Raw genomic sequence first — 21521 nt, forward strand, 5'->3', positions numbered from 1 at the left:
AAGACAAACGTGTGCACCAATTTGTCCGAACCGTTGCTGTGTTTTTGTTGTGAACAAGTGTGTTTGCATTTCAGGCAGCTGACTCTTCACTGACCAGGTCCCTGCCCAATTCAAAATAGGATCTTGTGAAAGACTCCACTTCCTGTTCAGAAAACACGTCTTTCAAGTGACAGGGTCTCATAATTCACCTGCACTTCCTGCTCTTTGCTTTATTTTGGTAGCCGGCTCATTGCTGTGACTTTGTTATGTTTCTGGCCCAGGTGGATGTTTTTGGAGTTTTGAGGCAAGAAGGGGGTGGGGGATGAGGGTGGGGGATGAGGGTGCGGTCTTAAGAGAGTGAGGGGTTGGGAGAGAGAGGCAAGATTCAAGCTTAAGACAACACTTGTTTTACATGCCACTCATGTTTAAAAACAACTCAATAATGAAAGGAACTTTTTTTCCCTTCGTCGTCGCTCAAGAAATGTATTGAATTGTGCAATTTACTCGACTGTTTCAGCTCTGTTGAGGCAAATTCTCTTTGAAACTTTATCAGATTGCTGTCACAGCACAAGGCCAAGAATATCAAACAGAAATAGGCCTCATGTTATTGAGAAAAAAAGACATGGCTCAATGTGTGTAATCGGAGGTTCTTGTTTTCCATCCAAGGTTTTGGTTCCTCTGAGTCTAGACGTTCTATTGGGAGCGTGAACTGCAGGGCATTTATTCAACAGCAGGCTTGGGGAAGAAGAGCAAATAAATACTGGGCCAAACATTGTGCTTGTGTGTAAGACACTCATGCATTTGCCACCGCTCATCCGAAGTTGGATTGCAGAGGCAGCAACTGGAGCAAAGAGGCCTGGACTTAGTTCTTCCCAGAAACCTCCATGTGGTAATACCATGGTCAAGTGAGGGACGTATAGTCGTCTCTATAGAGTGTTCTGGACATGTGGACATGGCAACTGTACCTCTCCAGGGAGGCATCCTGAAAAGACGGCTACCATACCTCAACTTCTGTCAATATCCCAGATGGATCGGCTCCTCGAACTGTCTGTATGGAGTCCATCCTCCTTGAGGAGAAATCTCATTCCAACCCTTTGTATCCCACCAAGCCTGTGCAAAATTCCAAAGTGAATTAAGAACGTCTCACACATTCTAATTCGTGAATTAGAATTGAAATTCAATTTGATCTGCGATTTCAATAACAAAGTGTAATTGAAATTGACCTAAGTAGAATTGACTGTTTTACATATTTCATGCAAACATTATGACTAGGGACTTCATATACACTTGTTTTGATTAAGAGTCAGAAACTGCTTTAATGGCCGATATGGAATAATTCTTTTCCATCTGATGTTGACCTCCAGGAAATGTTAATCGTTGATCCCCATAACTGTATTTCATTCACTCTAATTCCTCTTCCTGCAATATACAAACCTGGGGTAGAACTAATTTTATTTAAATTTGCCAAATACAGATCCACGAGTGAATTGAGTGCTTTGCCTTTTGGCTCAACTCTTTCTTCACCACAAAGAGTGAGCTGTCTGTCGATCTCAAGCTCCATCCTTCCCTCACTAGTGAACATGACCCCAAGACTTGGAGTAGATATCAGTTAGTGTTGACTTATTTGACACCATTTAAGTTATGTGGTGGATTATCATGACAATATGCCAAGGACAGCACTTGTATGGCATGTATTATCACAGAGGCACTTTCTGTCTTAAAATATCTGTTTTAAAATGTCTGTCCAAAACAATGTAAAATGTTTGCCAAATTGAATAGAATAATTACTGTCTTCCACTGCACCTTGACTGGCCATGTTTGGTGTCCTTCAATCATAACGCGATGACTGCTGGGACACGTACTTGTTGGTTTTAAAAATAATATTGGCTTCAATTCCAAGTGAGCCGAACACAATCAGGAAATGATAGCCTGAGAAAATGTGAAACATTCTCAGGACCCACTATCTGATAACACTTGCAAAACAAACGTGGGTTCTGCTGGAAAACAAACGTGACTGTTGTGAATCCAGTATTTTTTTTTTTCAAGGAATACTCTCTAATAGAACTGATCCAAATCCTGTGTCAGATTTGTGCACACGGCGACACCAAGCCAACATTTAGAGATCGACTCTGGAGGCTGCTTCGCAGAGCTCAGTTTCTAGGAATGCTGCCCATTTTTTTACAATGGCATGACGGTTGCAAGTAAAAGAATTACTGTAACTCAAGAACATGACTACATCAATATAGCTTGTTCCTCTGAGGCTCTTAATGGAAATAGACTTTTGGGTTAAGCTCCGAGAGTCGATACTGAACCAACTGGAAGACCCACCACAGCTTTTTAAGGTGGTTGTGTAATCTCAGGTTGAGAAGTGTCTCTCCTGGTTTTAGGGCAGCTGGGCCGGATTGAGCTTTACCGTCAATGATAATAATTGTTGTTCATTGGCCTGGGTCCTGGGATAGTTTTCACCATAAAAATATCAACTGGGTGGCATTGTCACTGTAGCCAAACTACACAGATGGGATGAAGCACAACACCACTTTTTACTTCGTCCTGTGACTAGTGATTGATAGTACTGTATATTGACTGGTATTAGTTATTATAGCTGTTTCTTTCTTGTGACTTTTACTCTCAGTGTGGAGTGCTGTCCTGACAGGCCGCACCAGTAGAGCAAAACCCAGTTGATCAAAGGTAATTACTTGTTAATTACCACACAATTTGGCTTAATTTATTTGTTGATAACTGCAGTAATTAGAGTCAGGAGGCAGTTTAGTCTCAAAGCCAAAGTTTATGTGACATTCGACATGGGATTTCATTCTCCTTCTCACTAATCCATAGTTCCCAGCTTTAATGGACTGACTTCTGCAGGAACAAAACAAACAAATTGATTTATTGATGCTGTTGCAACGGTCACATACTATTTATTCAAGGTGGTATGGATGTGCATCAATGTACAAGATCACATCCATAGCGTGTGGCATTCGCTCGTATTTACATCTAGATGATCAAATCCTGACTGAGCCTCACAGTTCTGAAGCCAAGCGACAACACCTTTTATTTTTGTCTTGACAAAGTGAAATGCAAATGGCATGGTGACTGCAATGAAATCTCCGGGATCTGGGACACCTCGAGCCCAGAATGGCCAGTCGAATGTAAAATATATATTCATGACCGTTGCTTTTAATAGCCTGCAGCTTATCCAGGTTGCACGGGGAGAAAGAGAGCCAGGGTGACCGGCTGTTTCGGGCCACAGTGAAAGTGACTGCGTAAAGGAACCACTGTCACCCCCATGATCAATTTAGATTAACCATTCTACCAAAATCTATAACCTGCACTATCTCAATCCTCCTAGAGGTCAGCACTGTCTATTGTCTGTTCGGAAAGTCGGAAAGGAAAATCTCACTCACCTTAATCCAGAAGAATCCAGTAAAGATTTAGGACTGTACAGAATTCTCTTTTTCACTGATGTGATGCAGACTTCTATATTGATTTTTAAGCCGTAAAGGATTATGTTTCCTTGGTAACGTGTGCTTTTGTCCGTCTTTGGTGTTCCTGTTCCTCAAATGAGCATTTCCATAAAGAAATATGGTTCTAGCGGTCCATAAACATTGCTATTTTAGCGGCCTCCTGTTTGTCTTTACCCTTAAACAGGATAGTGATGTTTGTGAGAGAGCGAGAGAGCTCAGTTAGCCGGGTCACTACACAACAGTTGGTCTGAATATGGCAACTGGACCAGCTAAAAGATCCAGACTCTGGTCCACTGTTGCCATATTCAAACCTAGTGAAACAAGATGGTGGTGTTTGGGCAAAGACATGGAGAGGTGAGGTCCGAGAGTAACTCCTCCCCACACCACCTCCCATCCCATTACGGTTATCAATCCCATTGACCTGACTCAAATTATTTTTGAATTATTGATGCCCGTCAGCGTGATGGCTTCTATTCATTAAAACAAGGATGTGCTAATTAAGACCTGGGCGCGGGGTGTCATAATTGTAGCCCCGCTTTAATTTGAGCGTCACTCATCAATTTTATCACTGGCCAGCAGAGTGGGAGCCGCGCTACAGGCGTGCGCGGTGGTGGGGGCGGGGGGTGTGCTTGACATATGTATAATTAACTCTTACTTAAGTATGTCCGTGCGGACGTGTGTGTGTGTGAACTGCTCGTGCTAGATAATGGCTATTATTCCCCAATTCCTTTAACCTGTCACCTCTGTGATTCCCACATGGTACTGGTACGTCCGTCTTTGTTTGCTTCTGAACCCCTTAAGAAGTGTGTTAACTATAGTGACCAACCAATTTTTTTGATTGACAGTGTGTAAGACGGCCCTCACTAAACCAAAACAATGATATTGTCTGGAGTGTGCATTACTGGTATCTTACAAACCAGCACTCAAGTTTAGCCACTAATGGGCAGCAAGCAGTGCGAGCGTCAGCTTCGATGAGAGCCAGTATAATGGATCTCCAGAGATAAGACCAGCACCCGCAACATTCAAAGGGATGCTAAGACTTTGACTAGTGCCATGCTGTTTGTAAGATGTCCCGTGCTGCAGTCAAATGCTGAACACAATGAACCTACGAACAGCCAGTATGAGGAGCGTATGCTACCCTGATTGAAGAAAACTGTCCATTTATTTAATTATTTTTTTTATTTTGGCAATTAATAACACAGTTTTACCATAAGGTTGTTTAAAGCTAATACGTCTGTTGTTTAATGCAGAAACAAAATGTCATCTCACATTGTTGTGGGGATGTTTTTATTTGAATGGTCAAGATCGACTCTTCTATTGAACTTGTTAAGGTTCATTTAAATAAAACCTCAATACATTACGTTTAAGTTTGAACATTCAAGACCGGATGTGATTTACAGGAGTGATATACACAATTAAGATGCATGTCTGCTGTAGATTCAGATAATACACGGTAGTAAACCAATGCCAAATATATTCAGATAGAAAACATACTGTAGCCTCACTTTACATTCCATCACGAGTGAAGACTCTGCCGCCAAACTTGACTAGTGTCTGCCCATAGTTTCAGCATCATATCTGCTGCTACCCTCTGACTATGAACATGACAACATAATATTTGTTGCCAACAGGTGAGTCACTTAGTGTGTAACAAAACGCACATTTCTTGCCCGAGGAGCAGTGCCCGAGACCATCCAGAGCGCCCGCCTTGGTCATCGCCTCGGCAGTGAGTGTATGGTCCCGCAAGATCTGGTTGATCAAAAAAAAAATGTTTTTTTCTGCTGGCAGCTCTGAGCTTCTATATAATAATTAGGTATTTGTTAGTGTGCATTCTTATTTGTAAAGACAATGGCCTGCCTTCTTCATGTGGTGTTCATGATGTGTAGTTCCCCTCCACCGTATTTACCCATCACTCTTCTCTTCTGGGTCATTCCAGGTCGGGTGTCTGCTCACCTAATAAATGTTCTCCTTTGCAGAACAGCCTATTTTTACGACGTGCACGTCCCATGAGCCGAGCTGTTTAATTAGTCCGTTCAAATAAGTCTAGTTATCATGCATAAGCTCCAACACGGAGAACCAGCCAATTCAAGTTAATGTTTTGTCGCCGTATGCGAAGAGACTGGAAGCAGTGCTACCTTTCTGTGTGTAGTATTTCATGACTCAGTGGATTTCCTGCCACCCAAATATTTCATTAAAATTTCAAAGGCAGGTGTGCAGTTCTTCAGTCCATGCTGGCTCGAGCGAAGAAGAGGAGTTTTGGAAGTTAAATTCTGATTTATGCTTGACTGTCTTATAAAAAAAAAAGGATGTTGCGTAACCCATTCCTTGAAACAACACCTCACATTGCACGAAACAGAAGTCTTATCTTACGTTGAAAGTTTGAGCGATCGCCAGCCACCATCTGCGTAAGCCAATCTACATAAATTGTCCCAGAAGACGACGACAGAAGATTAGACCCGTTTCCTCCGCAATCCAATAAAAAGTCTTCGGTGTCCTCTAATAAGAGCTAAAGCCGACAGCGGGCAGCCGACCAGAACTGTAAATAACAGACCAGACAGGTCCAAAAGAAAATTTAATCCATTACTCTTTTGGTTTCCAGCGCACACACTTAGCAAGATTATATGACATGTTTCTCGTGTTTATCACGGATGGCTCTGCTCGGAGGAAGACGTTTTTAGGGGGGGTTTTAATACGCGTTTTAATACGTGTTTCATCATACAAACAAGGCCACCCTTCACTGTAATTAAGACAATGTGGACAGATATTACTACGCCTCTTGCTTCCAGCACAACATGGTTCCACTATGCCTTTTTGCAAGTTTCGTTTGGACAAGGTAAAGAAAGCACATCAAAGTAGACGGATTACTGCATGTCAATGGTGAAGAATACGTGCACAGAAAGGTCAAAACATATTCAAGATTCATACGCCACTCAGAACGTGAGTAAATAAGAACTTATTTTCTTGACTTGTTTCTCAACAAATGTTGGGCAAACCTACAAAATATGTGGGCAGAAGCCATCGGCGAGACATGTCAACAGCTCTTTCAAATAAGACTGTGTAGGCTTCTGTTATTCATCTGTCCTCGACACTGCTTGATTGTTGTTTGTCTTGTGGTCAAACGGCTTCAAAGTTTAGCAACACGTGCAGAAAGTCTTGTGTCTGCTAGCTGGATTTCATTTTGTAAAGTATCTGTTTGGCTGCACAGTTCAAGTTAGTTAACTCAGCAACTCAATGAGTGGAAATGAAGCAACAGCACATTTGGAAATAAAATATTAAGAGGAAATGAAAAATAGTCTTTGAATTTTTTCTCAAACTGTCGGTTGTTGCAGTACATACATGAAACCAATAGGCTGACTGGCAGTAGTGTAAGGTTCTTTTAACCGTAATTCATCTCACTATTACACAGATCAGGTAGTTAAAAACAAAGCTAGTTAGGCCAGAACAAGCATCAACTTGTGCTTGTTATACACCTGGTTGTCATCGCCCTTTAAGCATTGGCTTACTACAGCAAACCAAAGTGCCCCGGCGTGATGTGTTTTCCCAGTAGTCACACCTCCAGCTTTGGTGTGTCGAACAGAAAGAAAAGCTTTAGACTTGCTCCAAGTTTCCTCAGGTTGACGGTGCACTGAAGTGAAAACGGCACGATCGATGTGTTTTTGTGTACTTTCACAAGACAGCTGGTGCACTTGCCCTCATAACCTCCATTTGGTGTGGGTGTTGAGACAATTGCTTGTTTTCATCAGCTCACATGTGCGCCGCCCCCACCGACGCTGAGCTCCTAATATCAACATGGCAGCATTCTTTTTCTTTTTTAAACGACAGATCCGTCACCTTGGTCCCCTCCCCGTCTCCGTTGCTCTCATCTCACCCTGTAAACAATAAGATTTGGTAGCTTCGGTCACGTGAGCTACCAGCGTGCGCCGACGAGGTTGTTATTGTTTTTGATTTTGGTTTCTCATGCTCAGGCCGACTCCCATCAAAGCAGGACTTGGCGCGCAAAGCCATCATAGAAATGTGGGTCTGGTGGGACTGCAATGTTCTGCCAAACTTGAAGACCGCCTGCAGAACTGCGTGTTTGTGTTGGGTTTGCAGCTCTGGACGCATTACCTCACTGTGATCTGAAAATGGATGTGTTTACCAGGGGCTGGCTCCCCAAGCTCCCTCCCTCTCTCTGCTCGGATGGAGGGAAACACAACACCACCATTCGGCACATCTACACAATCGTTTTAGTTTGCTAACATGTGCACAACCATATACACATAAACGCTGTGCTCCTTAAAGCATGTAATATTCATGAACTCGCACTGACGTCTGTAAACATGGCTCTGCTGCTCTGTTGTGGGCCTTTGTCGGAGCAATGGCAAGTTACTCACACACTCTCTTTTATCCAGTAACATCTTAATACTGTATAAACATATAATTGTGCATTAAATATTGAACGTGTTTTCCCCAGCCTTTGAGTCTCACTGCTCTGAGTCCAATTTTAGGGTGGAGAGTACAGTTACTCCTCGTGGTTTTAAGATAATTACGGTCAAGCGCTGCAGTTTATCAATGAAAATAAACAACTTGCTTCAGCAGAGACGTTCTGCTGAAGAAAGATCACAAATGCTCATTGAGTCTAGACCATTTACACACCAGTGTTGTAGTCCAGATTCTGCACTTGTGGCTCTAAAGGGATATCAGTTGTTCTTTGGCGTCAGCTGTGATGTTTAGCAAATGAGACTGAATTTGAAATAATATGATCAAACAGTATTTACGGTTATCTAAGACATTGATCTTTACTTACTGCTCTGTGAGTACTGTTTTAGATATAGTAGGTATGTGAGAGTGGTTGTTATGCTCAAGTTAGATCGCAGAATGGGAATGTATAGTTCTTAATGTGATCCATATTTGACAGCCTATTTTTTCATATATTCTATTGTTTGGCTGGTTTCATGTTCAACAGGAACACATCACAGTGTGAGAGATTCTCTTTGAACTCCAGCCCTCATGCTTCGTGCCTCCATTGTAGTCTTGTGGTTTGTTCACTTGCAGTAAATCTTTATCGTACTCTTTACAAACAAGGTCTGCTCACGCTTCTTTGATGCCCCTAGCATTAGCTTGCACTTGACCGTCTCATCTATGGATAGAGCAAGCAGATCGTATTGTTTTTCATCTTTTATTTTGTATTTACCATCAATAGAATCATAGAAAAAAAAGTGCTGGACATACAGAAACCGTCTTCAAGCAACCGATGTGCTTGTCGGAGATGAATCCAGAATCAAACATCATGGACTCTCCCTTCCACATTTCAATGAAGTTTATCTTTCACTTCTCCCAGTTGTATTTTGTTTTCATCCTCTTTTTCTCTCCTCCACTTTTCCATTGTCCTTCCTGAGCCAGATGGCTGGACAAGCGTCTCAACGCTGTTTTTCCACCTTTTCATTCCCTCTCCCTCCCTTGCATCTCTATCTTGCTTTTCCCATCTCTGCTTTCCCGCTCATTTCCCCCTCTGTTCCCCCAGGATGTGCGTCCCTCCCACTCTCCGGTTCTCCCTCTCTTTCTTTGTCTTTTCTCCTCCTCGCTGTGTGCGCGACTGTTTTTGCTCCTGACTGACAGCGCGAGATGTTAACCCACTGTGGAGTTATTTACTGGGGTTGTGTGGCTAACTGGAACAAGGACACGAAATCTATAGCGACAACAGGAGTTGTGTCAGCCGTCGCTGATGTAAAATGTGGCCCAACTAAGCAACGACTTGTGCATTCCGTCAGCTTCTCCCGTCTGTTTCCAGTGGTGTCAGTAGTTAATGATGTTAATATGCATCACGCCGATAATGGTTTGTGTACCCATACATGCATGCTTCCAATTATCTATGCAAATATGAGAGTCGCTTTGTGCAATTCCCCCAGTGGAAGCGGGTACATGATTTATGATCGAGGCACTATCGAACATGTTGGAATACCAGTGGATTGGTCCCACTCACTTGACTTTTTTTCAGCATTTTTAAGTCGATTCTTTGTTGCACTTCAACAGGTGTTTGTGGATAATCATGGTGCGGCACGGTAATCTTGGAGCTCAGCGCCTCCTCATTGATGCTTTGGTTTATTTGAAGAAGAGTTTAGACTGAAGGTACAGAACAAAGGCTGCGGCACTAATCTTGCCGTCTTTCCGTTTTATTTTGATGATTGATTCCAGGGTAGCTAAGGGCGACAATGTTTAACCTTTGAGTTTGGAGCTGCGCGAGAAGGAACAGACATTTGTCAAGATGGTGTTTCTGAGGTTTTGGACTCTGCATTGTTTCATGTCAAAAATGTCTTTTCAGCCTGTGCTGCTGTTGAAGCAAGTGTGGCTGCTGGATAATGGATATCTATATTTGATCCACTTTTGGTGGAGGGCTCCATGAGTGTTCTGCTAAATGACAATGCTGCCCTTTATCTTCCATCAGTCTTCATCATCGGTCAAGTATATGTCTTTTAAAAAGCTTGCGGGTGTGATGCTGACAGTCAGTGCAAAGTAAGGGCTTTTCTTGAAAAATAACAGGTAAGAAAGAGCAATGGAAAGATGAGGGGAAGGGAGAGGTGGGGGAGGTGTGTGAGTAAAAGGCCGTTAGGTAAATGTTGAAGTGGCGCTCAGATCCTTTGTCCTGCCTGGAGGCGGTTTAGGACGATTTGACCAGCTGATAGACCTTCATAATGCTCTCCATCAGCTCAATCTCTGGGGGTTTTATGACCACCTTCAGCAAACACTCATGTGTGCAAGTCCCCCCCCCTTTTCCCAGATATATAATTGGGAAAGAGGCCCTTTCCTCCCGTGTGTGTGTGTGTGCGCGCGCGTGTGTGTGTGTATCGCTCTCCTGGGAGCTGAGGCTGGAGTTATGAAAGTGTGGCGGGCTGTGTTTCTGTGGTAGTTAAAGCCAAGGTGTTTATAATCAAGCCCGGCAGTGATAAAAGGTGTCTCCTGTGTGTTTATGTGCATGTGGTTTATGACGTTGATTTCTGTGTCCTGGAGGGAGAGAAAGTCCGACCTGCCTGCTCTCTTGACCCCCAGTATCACAGGTAAACATCGTAGCTTCTGTAGAGTTATGTGTATACAGAGTGGTGAGAGCAGGTGAAAGGATGGGATTTTCTGTCCTCCGCATGCTGGCGCCTCAATGCTCAATCCAATTCTTGAAGAATGAATTTTGACTTTGCTGTCACCTTCAGAGTTTATGAGCCTCGATATGCAAATATCCCGAGGCTCATGAGTTGTTGTGCGGCCATTTTCTAATCTGTTTAAATTATTAATCACTAAACTCATTAAATTACGACAGGGGAATTTGTGTGTAAAACCACTTTACTGTACCGTGATTCACACCCATAATCCAGACACTATTTTTTTTATCGACCTTTTTACGTCGTCCTTTTTGACGACCGCTTTGCTTTTGTTCACGGCTAAGTTGAGTTTTGTGAACTGTTGAAAAATACATACCCAACTACAGAAGCTACAGAAAAAGTTGACACTTAACATTTGACTCAAAGCAGGAAGTTGCTCTCCCAAAACATGTAGCTGTAAAAGGTCCGCTAGCTCACCCTGCTGACTTGTCCTAGGCTTGTCAGACCCTCATCGTATATGAGCTTCTGACGACATATGTCCAATGATATTCTCAATATTTCCTCGTGAAAGCCTTGCTTTTTGGTCTCTTCCATGCAGACCTCAGCACCTCGCCTCTTGCCACTGTGACTGAACCGCTCTGTTGACATTTCTCCTTGCTGTCCACTCGGTTTAATTTGTCAGGACAAACATAATTATTATTATGGAGTGCGGGAAGAAAAGGGCACGACGTGGAGAAACGCGGTGACGTCTTCTGATATTTGCCTTCCACTCACACACCGCTCACATTTCCCACTCACGCTGCCTTCCTTTGTTTAGTTGAGCGCAGGATCATATGGATGGTCAGAGCAGAGTGACAGGATTTATTTACCAGAGAGCCACCGCTGCCGTTGGATAACCCATCTACTCTCTCTCTGATCTGAGAAACCCATTTATTCACACTCAGTCATCACGCACACACATGTGAGTCCAAATGAGAAGCTTGCAGCGGTGAGATCCCCAGTATTCCCTCTGCTCATTAGGGTCTACTGGAACATCAATTCTGCCATGTTCAGTGTGTGTGTGCACCGTGCAGAGAGATTATGTGCCATGAAGTGATCGATTAAGACCTCAGAAACTCCTCACTTTTAATGCCTCTGGTGATCAGGACCATGTAATACAGAGGTAAACAACTTCCCAACCGCAGCCACATTTGTGTGTTGCTGCTTAAGGAGACACCTTGGTGCGCTTGTTTTGTCTGTTGGGGAGTAATGATATCGAACAATGAAAACATGCCGTGAAGGCTTCACATATAAGCAGAAAGCAGTTTAGTCCTTTCAGTGGCAGCACTGAACAGATGCTGGTGTTTGAGCTTTGTTCATTTTTCATTATTCATTTTCATATTCATTATTCGCAGACACAATAACAAACAGAATAATGGATAATTTTCAACCCAGAGCGCCGTCTACTGAGCTCTGAAAATTAGGACACTGATCCATAAAATCTCATCAACCTGTCACTACTGGAATAAGAGAAGTAAGAGAAACTCCATCCGTTGGTCTTTCTCCGATACACTGAAATACCTCTACGCCACAGACCTGTTGGCCGTATCCATCGATTTTGTGTCATCACCACATCACTTTTTAGCCTTGTGGTTAGCGATGGGTTGGTGAGGCCTCATGAAACGGTGTCCTCAGATCCTTTGATCAGAAGGTGGCGCTCTTGGTTTCAAAATGATGCCAGGGGTTTCATTGAAACAGTTGTTGAATGCCTCAGATTTTAGAGCAGAGAGTACCAGCGAGTGGATTCTGAACGTTTCACGAAGCCTCGCCAGCAAGTCTTTTGGCAGACAAATTTTTGGTGCATTTCTGCATAATAATAATAATTTTAAAATGATTAATAAAAACTGATCAAGGTTCTATTCTTGAGTTATTCTGGTCTTCGGCACTAGTGAATACTACTATTGGGATTTGGATGATCCATTTGGTGTCGCCATCCAGAGTCTTTGACGTAAGAACTTTTTAGAAACGTTAAGATGTGGTACTGCTGATCTCCTACCGGGTTTTTGACTAGATATTGAACGTGTCAATCCAGCTGCTTATTATTCCTTGTATTCTACCATTGTCTTTTGATGACACCTGCTTAACAACGTCCACAGACAGGTTTGGATTTCACCTGTCTGTCTCCGCACCTGCCGCGGGGACATCACAATAATATCCTCTTAATGTGCGTGCATCGCCGGAGGCTCATTCGCAAGCCGAACTCCCAGCCTATTGCTTCAATCAGGAGTGTAACCAGCTCATGCGTGCGTTTCAGCGCTACCCCCCGATCCAAAGATGCTACATGTATGTAAGAACCCAAACCTATAGAGCAAATCTGGGTCACCTGATACAAATGAGTGTGTGTGTGACTGTCAATCCGAAGGTATTTTAGAAGCTACAGTGAAGCATAGACAGCAGATGAGCTCCCCCATCATCTGTATCGCTCGAGGGTTTACTGTCTTTGTGGATATAAATTCAGGGCTTATACAGCTCAGCTAAGCCTGCAGCTTTTTTTTAAAGAGCTCTATTTAACTTTCTCTGCATCCAAGCTGTTCCTCAGGAGCGCAGCATGCTGACCTTTATGGCCAAAGGTCATTCACTCCTATAAAAGAGTTAGTTATTGAATAAAAATGTGAAAACGTTCTATTAGACGACTGGAAAGTTACGGTGTATCCTGTTTCATGTATAGCTTTTCTTCACCTTGCAAAATCTATTCGACCTGAGGGAGAGAAACATGTCTGGCGATCTTATGTACGCCTTCATTATATATAAGTAAATGGTCCTCATTGAGAACCACGGTCCCCCAACAATAGCACCGTGAAGTCCTAATGTTCAGCCTTCTAAATGAATAAACACATGCAACGTACAGTGCTTTGGCTGAGCTGGCTGCTCATCTCAGTGGTGTCTTTAGTGGACTCCTGTGGGTTATTAAGGGAATCCACATTAATACAGCCACTATTACTTGACTGCGCATAAAGAATATATAATTAGATGTTTTATTTAAAGGACTTGTTCACACTGTATTTACAGCTTTAGAACTGCACTGATTTTTGATGGCTGGATGGATCTGTCTCTTATGCACCTTGTCAATGTCGATCTAAATATACACTGGCAATTCTCTGCTGAAAAAAAAGTTTCAACAAAGAGGCAACACACAAAGACAGACAAGAAATCTGTGTCACCTCAGACGTGTGTCAGAGTGGCGTCCTTCATGGATGTTGGCTCCATGTTTGTGTGTGGAGATCGGGTAAGATTGAAGAGGAGGAGCTTTCTGATTTATTGGAGTTCATGGGGGAGGAAATGGGTGTCATAGTCCAGTGGCTGTAATAAACAAGAAGACCCCCCCCACACACACACACATTGCTCCGTATTAAAGAGATATCTCGCATTACGCACACGCAAACTCCCGCTTCCCGTCATTCCTCCTCGCTTTGTTCGCAGTGTGATATACGGCCGCAAAAGCAAAGCTGTGGGAGATCAACTCACTCCAGTTGTGTGGGAGTTCTGCTGGGGAGTCCAGCCGGAGTGCAGGGAGGTAGAGGAGATTGAGGTCAGGCTGTCGGATGGAGGAGAGTTGGAGTTGTTAGGGGAAATTCATGCTGTTGGACTGGAATTGTTCAATCATTTTTAGGTAACAGAGTTGAAGGTTGCATCACTTTTTGTGCAACAAATCCAATTGGCACACATAAAGTGGAAGTGGATTTCTGTGCAGAACCTTTCTAGCTGTGAAAAGTGCTTTATTAGCTGTATGTGGATGGACAAACCATTTTGTCCAGTCGATGTAACTGCAAACACTTAGGAGAAAAGTATCCCATATCTGAATCCACATTTAATCCATGATCCTTTTGCATCCTATAATCCAAAAGCGTGTTCTTTAAAGTTCCACAATAATAGAGCTTTTGGAGGCCGTTCACTCTCCTCAACTCTTCCTCTGAAAACAACCAGTTGATTGCATTTATTCGGTAATATAATACTTGAGCTTTGTAGGAGTCCAGCCAAAAATCGTATACGAGAGACGGAATGAAAACAAAGCAGAGTGAATGAGTGTGGCTGGATCATTTAAGATTTATGGAGTTTACTACATGAACGCTTTTGCTCTTTTTATCAGCTCCTAAAGGATGAGAGGAGTGTAAAAAGCAGGATCACTTGAAAACTGTCTTTAACACCGGACCGCAGGAGGAACTGACACCCCCCTGTCAAAAGTGAATAGTCAGAGGAGATTGAGTCGGTTAATGAATATACTTGGAGACCAAAAACTTTGCTTGAGACAAAATTGTGCCAAAGAAGAACCACGAGTTGAGCTAGTCATGATGAGACTTGCTACAAAGCTGTCATGAGGTGCACATGAGAAACAGATAGATGTGGTTTTTATTCCAAAGAATCAAGGCGTGACCAACAGCCGTCCTGCTCTTCATTAAAAACATGAATAAACTTCATTATAAACCAATGCGCCGTCTTAACTACGAGTAATATTCTGAGCATTGATGGTGATATTTGCACGGCTCAAAGAGCTAAGATTCAACAGTGAAGCGCCTGCAGCTATATTTATACCCTCCAATCTACTTCCTGTTTACCAGCTCATCTTCTCTTATCTGCGGCGGCAGGTTTGTGATTTTTGCTTTCCTGCTTCACATTTCATCAGACAATAGCAGTCATTTATCAAGTTTCACTTTGAGATCATTTAACGTCTCCTGTGCCTAATCGTCACTTACATGAATGATTCTCTGGCAGACCGACGAGGTGGATGTGACTTCATTACGTCGTGGACGGGAACTTTGATAACAGGGCTAATGGCAGACGTGATTTCGGGGAAGTCTCCTCCTGCTTTCTTTCACCAGACGTAATTCCCTCTTTTGTTTCTCTGGTGCACACGTTCATATTCTTGCTGAGACAAAGAGCACCTGTTATCCATCACAGATTCCATCTCCGTCGCCCGACTGTGTCCGAATGTGGGCAGAACGTGTTTTAATGGCACTCGTGGATGTAGAATGGGCCAATTGTGTCCTCTGCTTTTTCATTTATAAGGAACGACACGGCAGCATGTGTAACAGTGCGGAGGGTTTTTCTGAAAGCGTCATTGTGGCGGCTTCTCACTCATGATAGATTCCCTTTCTTTTGCTGCATTCACTAATGAGAAGCTGGTTGAGAAACAATTTTTATGTCACACTACTCATTGGCGACTATTACATTGAATCTGCACGTGGAAGAATTTGGAATTATAACCTGAGATGGACCTGAACTCGTGCTTGATCTGATGCCTTTAAGTGGTGTTTCAGTTTCATAATATTGAATTCCAAGAAGCTTTACTTATAACCTGCACCAGGACAAAGAATTGATGTGCCCAGACTGGATCACACAGTTATGAGACTGAATTTATTTTCTCTTTGGCATCCTTGGAAAGTGACTCACACAACTGTGTTGTCTTGCTTTGTGAGGCATCGGCTCGTCTGGAGGTAAATGATGTTCTGTTTGCATGTGTTTGGTTTGATCAGTCAGGTAGCAGCGGTGCCTGTCATGTCTTCTCAAAGATAACCTTGATCTCATTATTAAAATAGATCTGACTTGGACAAATCAGCTTTCACCACAAAGTCCTGCTGCAGTCAAGGAGTCAGAGTGCGTGAACACACACGCGCACATTGTGTTCATGTCTGTCTGTATAGATATCTCTTTCATCACGCTCACCATTTCCTGCCGTGATGCTCTAAGTGGTGAAAGAAAATGCACATATTCGGACCAGTTTCAGGAAGACTGACACACCTGTGGCTGATCAAGAGTATCTATGACACGACCTGCATGTTTTTGTTGTGTGGAAGGAAACCTACTTCTCCTGTTTCCTCCCGTCTTGTGCGACGGCTCCAGTCTTTGCTGGTTCACCACTCTCAAACAAAACAATGGGGAGTAGACAAGTATTTAGAGGTCATGTGTTGGCACTTTCCTTCTTAAAATGTAGCCACACGTACTGTGTCACTGTTTTGATCGTGGGGGTTAAAGGTCAGTCAATGAATTGGCTCAACCGAAGGAAGGGATGGTTTTAAATTTACTGCTCTTGAGCTCACTTTGGCTCGGTCTGTTACGCCTGGGACATTTGGGTCGAACTGTTTTCTGTCCTTTATTTTATTGTTTGTATGTGAGCTGCTCTTCAACTGACGTCTCCCTTTTGTCATTGTCTGGACAGACGGTCGACAGAGGAAGTGGACATGGACAAGGTCACAGCTGCCATGGTGCTAACAAGTCTGTCCACCAGCCCGCTTGTCAGGAGTCCGCCTGTCAAAGTCACCGGTTCGTATCCCTTCCATCTAACATTCAACTTTAATTTTACTAAAGTGTACAGCATTTTCCGCTCATTTATACCGTCAACCGCATCGTCGGTTATTTCAGTGAGAAAAGTCGGACGCTGTGTTTGCTTCCCAGATGTTGCCACCACATGTAGACGCGTGGTCTGATAAATGTCCCCCACCTGCTGTGCTCCAGATTCACTGATCAATCACCAGGTTTTTACATGGAGTAGAAAAAAGCTCCTGATGAATGCGGAGCTCTGTGGCCGGCAGCCCGCAGTGCCATGTAATTCCCATCACTTACACTTGCTTAGACAGTCAGTGCAAACCTGCCAATGTCCTCTCAACTGAACATGCAGCTCACCGTCCAACCCGCTTTAACGCATGGAGTCACATGTTAGGAATGCACATCACGCTCACGTGTTCGTAGTTGATTTCTAATCCTGACCCTTTGCCTGAATGGACCAATGTAGATGTCATGCTGCTCCCATTCACACACTGTGTCTACACCAGTATTCACAGCAGGTGCGTTCACATGGAGCAGGCGCCTCATCTGCTTGCCCACTTTCACATTTACTTAATTATTAGCCTAGAACACAGCATTTTGTTGAGTGAATGATCAATATCCAAACGCTGTCATTGCTGTGAAACCACATGCTAGCTACCTTTAAGGCCCATTTACAATCAGTGTTACCTACAGATCCGGATACGGACGAAGCCTCCTGTCCCTGCTCTGTGTTCATTTTGTCCGTATTTCTGCACGTTTCTGCAAAGCTCATGGTTACAGACCAAACGGAGTAGTACCACCAAAAACCATGGGGGGCAGTGTTGCTGTTACTACCCTAAACGTAGCTCTAAAGAGACGCGAAGAAGACATAACGATGGCAGAACTTTTCCGTCCTCCGGTCGTGATTTATTTATAACAGCCTCACCGACCCCCTTCCCACAATGCTGCCTTTGTTTTCCTCTTTTGTACGAGAGGTGCATGGTGCACTGCTTCTTCCACAGTCGCCATGTTGGCTTTGGAGTTTTTTTGTTATCATAAACTCCTGGTGGATGTATTGGTGAACGACAGTACCAATGTTAAGAATCAATGGAATGGCTTGTGACGGTAACAACGCAACATGAGAAGGAACATACATGGGCCTTTAGACTGTTGCCCATCTAGCATCTTAGCATGGTAGCTAGTCCAAACATACACATATAGCATTTCTTATTTTACTGAATTGTGCTGCTCACCGATTTGTGTGGAGTTTTGTTGACACAAACCTCAATATCCTAATCCACAGAGGGTCTGAGCGGCTCATGGAAGGAGAACGGATCAGCTGGACCCTTCACTCCGTCCAGCAACAGCTCCTCTGGTGGCTACTGGAGCTGGTCTGCCCCCAGCGACCAGTCCAACCCCTCCACTCCTTCACCTCCACTCTCAGCCGACAGCTTCAAACCCTTCCGTGTGCCCAGCCTGGGTGGCGTTGGACCGGGACCCGCTGGGCCTGAGGACCCCAGTCTGGAGGATCAGGATGGCAGCAGCCTGCTGTTCGATGAGCCAATCCCACGCAAGCGCAAAGTAAGGATGACAATAACCTCTGCTGCTGTTCAGACGAAATCTTTTTATAACTATATTTAATAATAGAATTATAACGTTCAAGATAATTGTTCAGTGGAGTTGGTGGAGTTTTGACTTTACTCTAGCACAGAGCGCCACCTAACAGTTTAGCCAATCAGGTGTCAACTGTAACTGAAACTGAAACACTGACACACAGAAATGAATGTCTCACACTGAAACGTACATGCTGAAATAGTCAGTCACAGAAGTGAGTCCATCATGAAATGCACCACATATTGATGGAATGACACAAACGATTCCATTTTAATACACACGGCTCGACCACATGGTCTCTGCTTCAACTTCAAAGACCATGTGCATGTTTTTTTTAAGGCAGCGGTAATTGTCTCTTATGAAAGGAAACCACAGCAATGTGACCTTCTGAAGGGCCCCTCTCCTCTCATCCCCACACCATCTTCACCTCCACGGCTCGGTGTCACTTCCTCATTAGTTCTCGAGTGTATATGGCTGCTCTTTCTTCGGCTCCTGCTCCCTTTCTCTGCCTCTAAAAAGAACATCAGACGTGACTTTATACTTCTATCCGCGTATTCAGTTCCATTCTAACCAGCCTCCTTTACGCCCTTCTGTTGTCACGTGCGACAGTCTCACTGTAGTTGAGTAGGAAACCTTCAAAAACCAAACCTTAACTAACCTTGTTTTTGTACTGTGTATCAGCTCACTAACAGCAGTTGCTATTTATTGATCCCCATGTTTTACAAGCAAAAACAGTATCTTGTCTTATGAGTATTTACCATCGTGTTTTCATAAACAGAAAGTTTTGGGCCGTGAGTCCCCTGGGAGCCAATTAAATGATCCGCATCCGTAAACTCTCACTTGGTCAATAAATGCCACATATTTGGAGCGAAGTGTTTCAAAAATCCATGAAATATTTAGCAGATGAGGGAAGTGTATCGGGTGTGGAAAATCTGTAGCATCTTGAAACGTCTCAGTAGTCAGAGGACCTGGTGCTTGCTGTATTGACAACTTTATTTACACTCCCTCCACACGCGTGAACAAGAGTGGCAGTGATGCGTGTTGCAAAGTGTGAGCATCCAGAATGTGGTTTGGAACGGCAACTGAATGGACAGTCAGCAACATGGCCTCCGAATTACATGTTTGCTTTGAGATGAATGCAGATGACCTTTTTGGCTGAGGTAAATATCTGAATCAGAATCTGATTCATGTGCGCTTGAAGTTCGGCCATGCTATGTGTATATCTGTCAATCAAACTAAATATTGATTGACTCAATACGGAGTGACTCATCACTCTGAAGAAGCTGCCCGTCTGTCGGCACTGTGTAGGAACCTGACATGAACTTCGCGAAAACAAGGAATCCTCCAGAAATGTTGAGTGGGACCTGTAGATGAAAGGATGAAGTGGCGCACTGACCCACTTACCACCACGCTCCAAGAGTGTTTTAATCGGCCCCGGGCTTCTTGGCGAGGCAGCTGTTGACAGCAGATACAGTCCAGATCATCTGCCAGTGGATTACAGATGTGAGCTGCAGTCGGTGATGCCCGCGCCGTTCCTCACAATGCTGCTCATTGTTGGAGGAGACAATGAGGCTCCCTGTTTGTGTGACGTGCTGTGTGCTGATCTGAACGATCATCTTTGAAGTGGATGTTGGCAGTACAAGCCCAGGACATCCTCTTCCTTCCCAGCTGCTGTAGAAGAGTGAGGGGCTCTTCTTCAGGTGCTGACTTGATCACAGCTTCTTCTCCTTTGTTGCCTTTGGCTGATTTCTTCTGTTCAATTCTGACTTAATTTACATTGATATTCATTTTCAGCTCAAAAAGCGCTCATATTATGGTTCAATTCAATCTTGTGAATCATCCCTCACTGTGATGCCTATTTGGTCATAACAGGAGATGAAGAAGAAGAACATGTCGGTACTCTCCACTGGGGGGCAGCGTTTCTCATGACTCATAAATCTATAAGAGGGAGGAATGAGAAATGAATCCTCACATCATCTCGATTTATCTATTGGTGTATTCAATCATGCGTTTCTGCGTCGCATATCTATTTCTGCACTGTCCTGCAGGACATGCTTGAACAAGGTATAAAAAATGAGTTCCACATCATGTGAAGGACCTTTACCTTTTACAGTGTCAGCTGTTGACCTGTTTGTCAAAAGTGCTCTAGTTACAAGATCTGCCTCTTGTGTCTGCAGAACTCCATGAAGGTGATGTTTAAGTGTTTGTGGAAGAACTGTGGCAAAGTTTTGAGTACAGCCGCAGGCATCCAGAGACACATCCGCACCATCCACCTGGGGTAAGAAGGAAGTCTGTTGAGCCACTTGAAGTTGCTTCGACACAACTTATTTATTGGTGTTTATGTTGATAACTTTATTTATTTATTTATTTTTACGAGTCGAGTGTTTGCTCTGAAATGAAAGCAGGAAATGTGCAGCTAACGTTCAGATCTTGATCTTCAGGCGGAACTGTGACTCGGACTGCAGCGATGGCGAGGAGGATTTCTACTACACTGAGATCAAGTTGAACACCGACTCAGTGGCCGACGGGCTGAGCAGTCTCTCCCCTGTGTCCCCCTCCGTGATATCTCCAACTTCTCCTCTTCCTCCTCTCAACCAAACGTCTGACACCCACAAACCCCCGCAGCCCGCCGACACCAAGGAGCCTCATGCTGGCAGTGCCACCCCGCTCAGCCGCTCTGCGCCTAGCGCTCTCTACCTCATTCACACGGACCATGCCTATCAGGTAAAAGTTAATCTCTTCCACTAGATTCACTGGACTAGACAAGTCATTGGCTGCTCTCAAGTAGCGGGACTAGCAACTATCTCATGCTCTTCAGGCCACAGCTCCAGTCTCCATCCCGTCCAGCAGCAGTAACTCATCCGGCTCTGCCTTCAACCCGACCAACAGCTCCAGCTTCAGCATCTCCTGGCAGTCACCGCCCGTCACTTTCACCGGGAACACAGTAGGGCGACCACCGCACTTTGCTGAATGTGTCTCCACCACACTCCTCATGACGTCCACTTCACAGGTGTCCCCGAGCAAAAGCCAGAATTTTGGAGAGCAGCGTTCACAGACCCTAGCGGTCCTCTCATCTTCACCCAGAGCCACGGCAGCCATCAGGTACTTCCTGTCA

The 21521-nt window shown here is 44.0% G+C and overlaps 1 protein-coding gene across 2 annotated transcripts in view; it reads left to right on the forward strand.

The window, feature by feature from the left end:
• Positions 1 to 21521, forward strand: part of znf704 (zinc finger protein 704) — a 40514-nt gene that overhangs the window by 10002 nt on the left and 8991 nt on the right. For both annotated transcript variants that reach the window (XM_053861880.1, XM_053861881.1), the window contains exons 3-8: positions 16707 to 16810; positions 18096 to 18373; positions 20584 to 20684; positions 20848 to 21130; positions 21225 to 21350; positions 21417 to 21508. In XM_053861880.1, coding sequence (XP_053717855.1) covers positions 16707 to 16810; positions 18096 to 18373; positions 20584 to 20684; positions 20848 to 21130; positions 21225 to 21350; positions 21417 to 21508 — 984 coding nt within the window. The remainder of the gene's footprint in view (positions 1 to 16706; positions 16811 to 18095; positions 18374 to 20583; positions 20685 to 20847; positions 21131 to 21224; positions 21351 to 21416; positions 21509 to 21521) is intronic.

The sequence above is a fragment of the Synchiropus splendidus genome, chromosome 4 (assembly GCF_027744825.2).
Source record: "Synchiropus splendidus isolate RoL2022-P1 chromosome 4, RoL_Sspl_1.0, whole genome shotgun sequence".
In the NCBI taxonomy this organism is placed as follows: Eukaryota; Metazoa; Chordata; class Actinopteri; order Syngnathiformes; family Callionymidae; genus Synchiropus; species Synchiropus splendidus.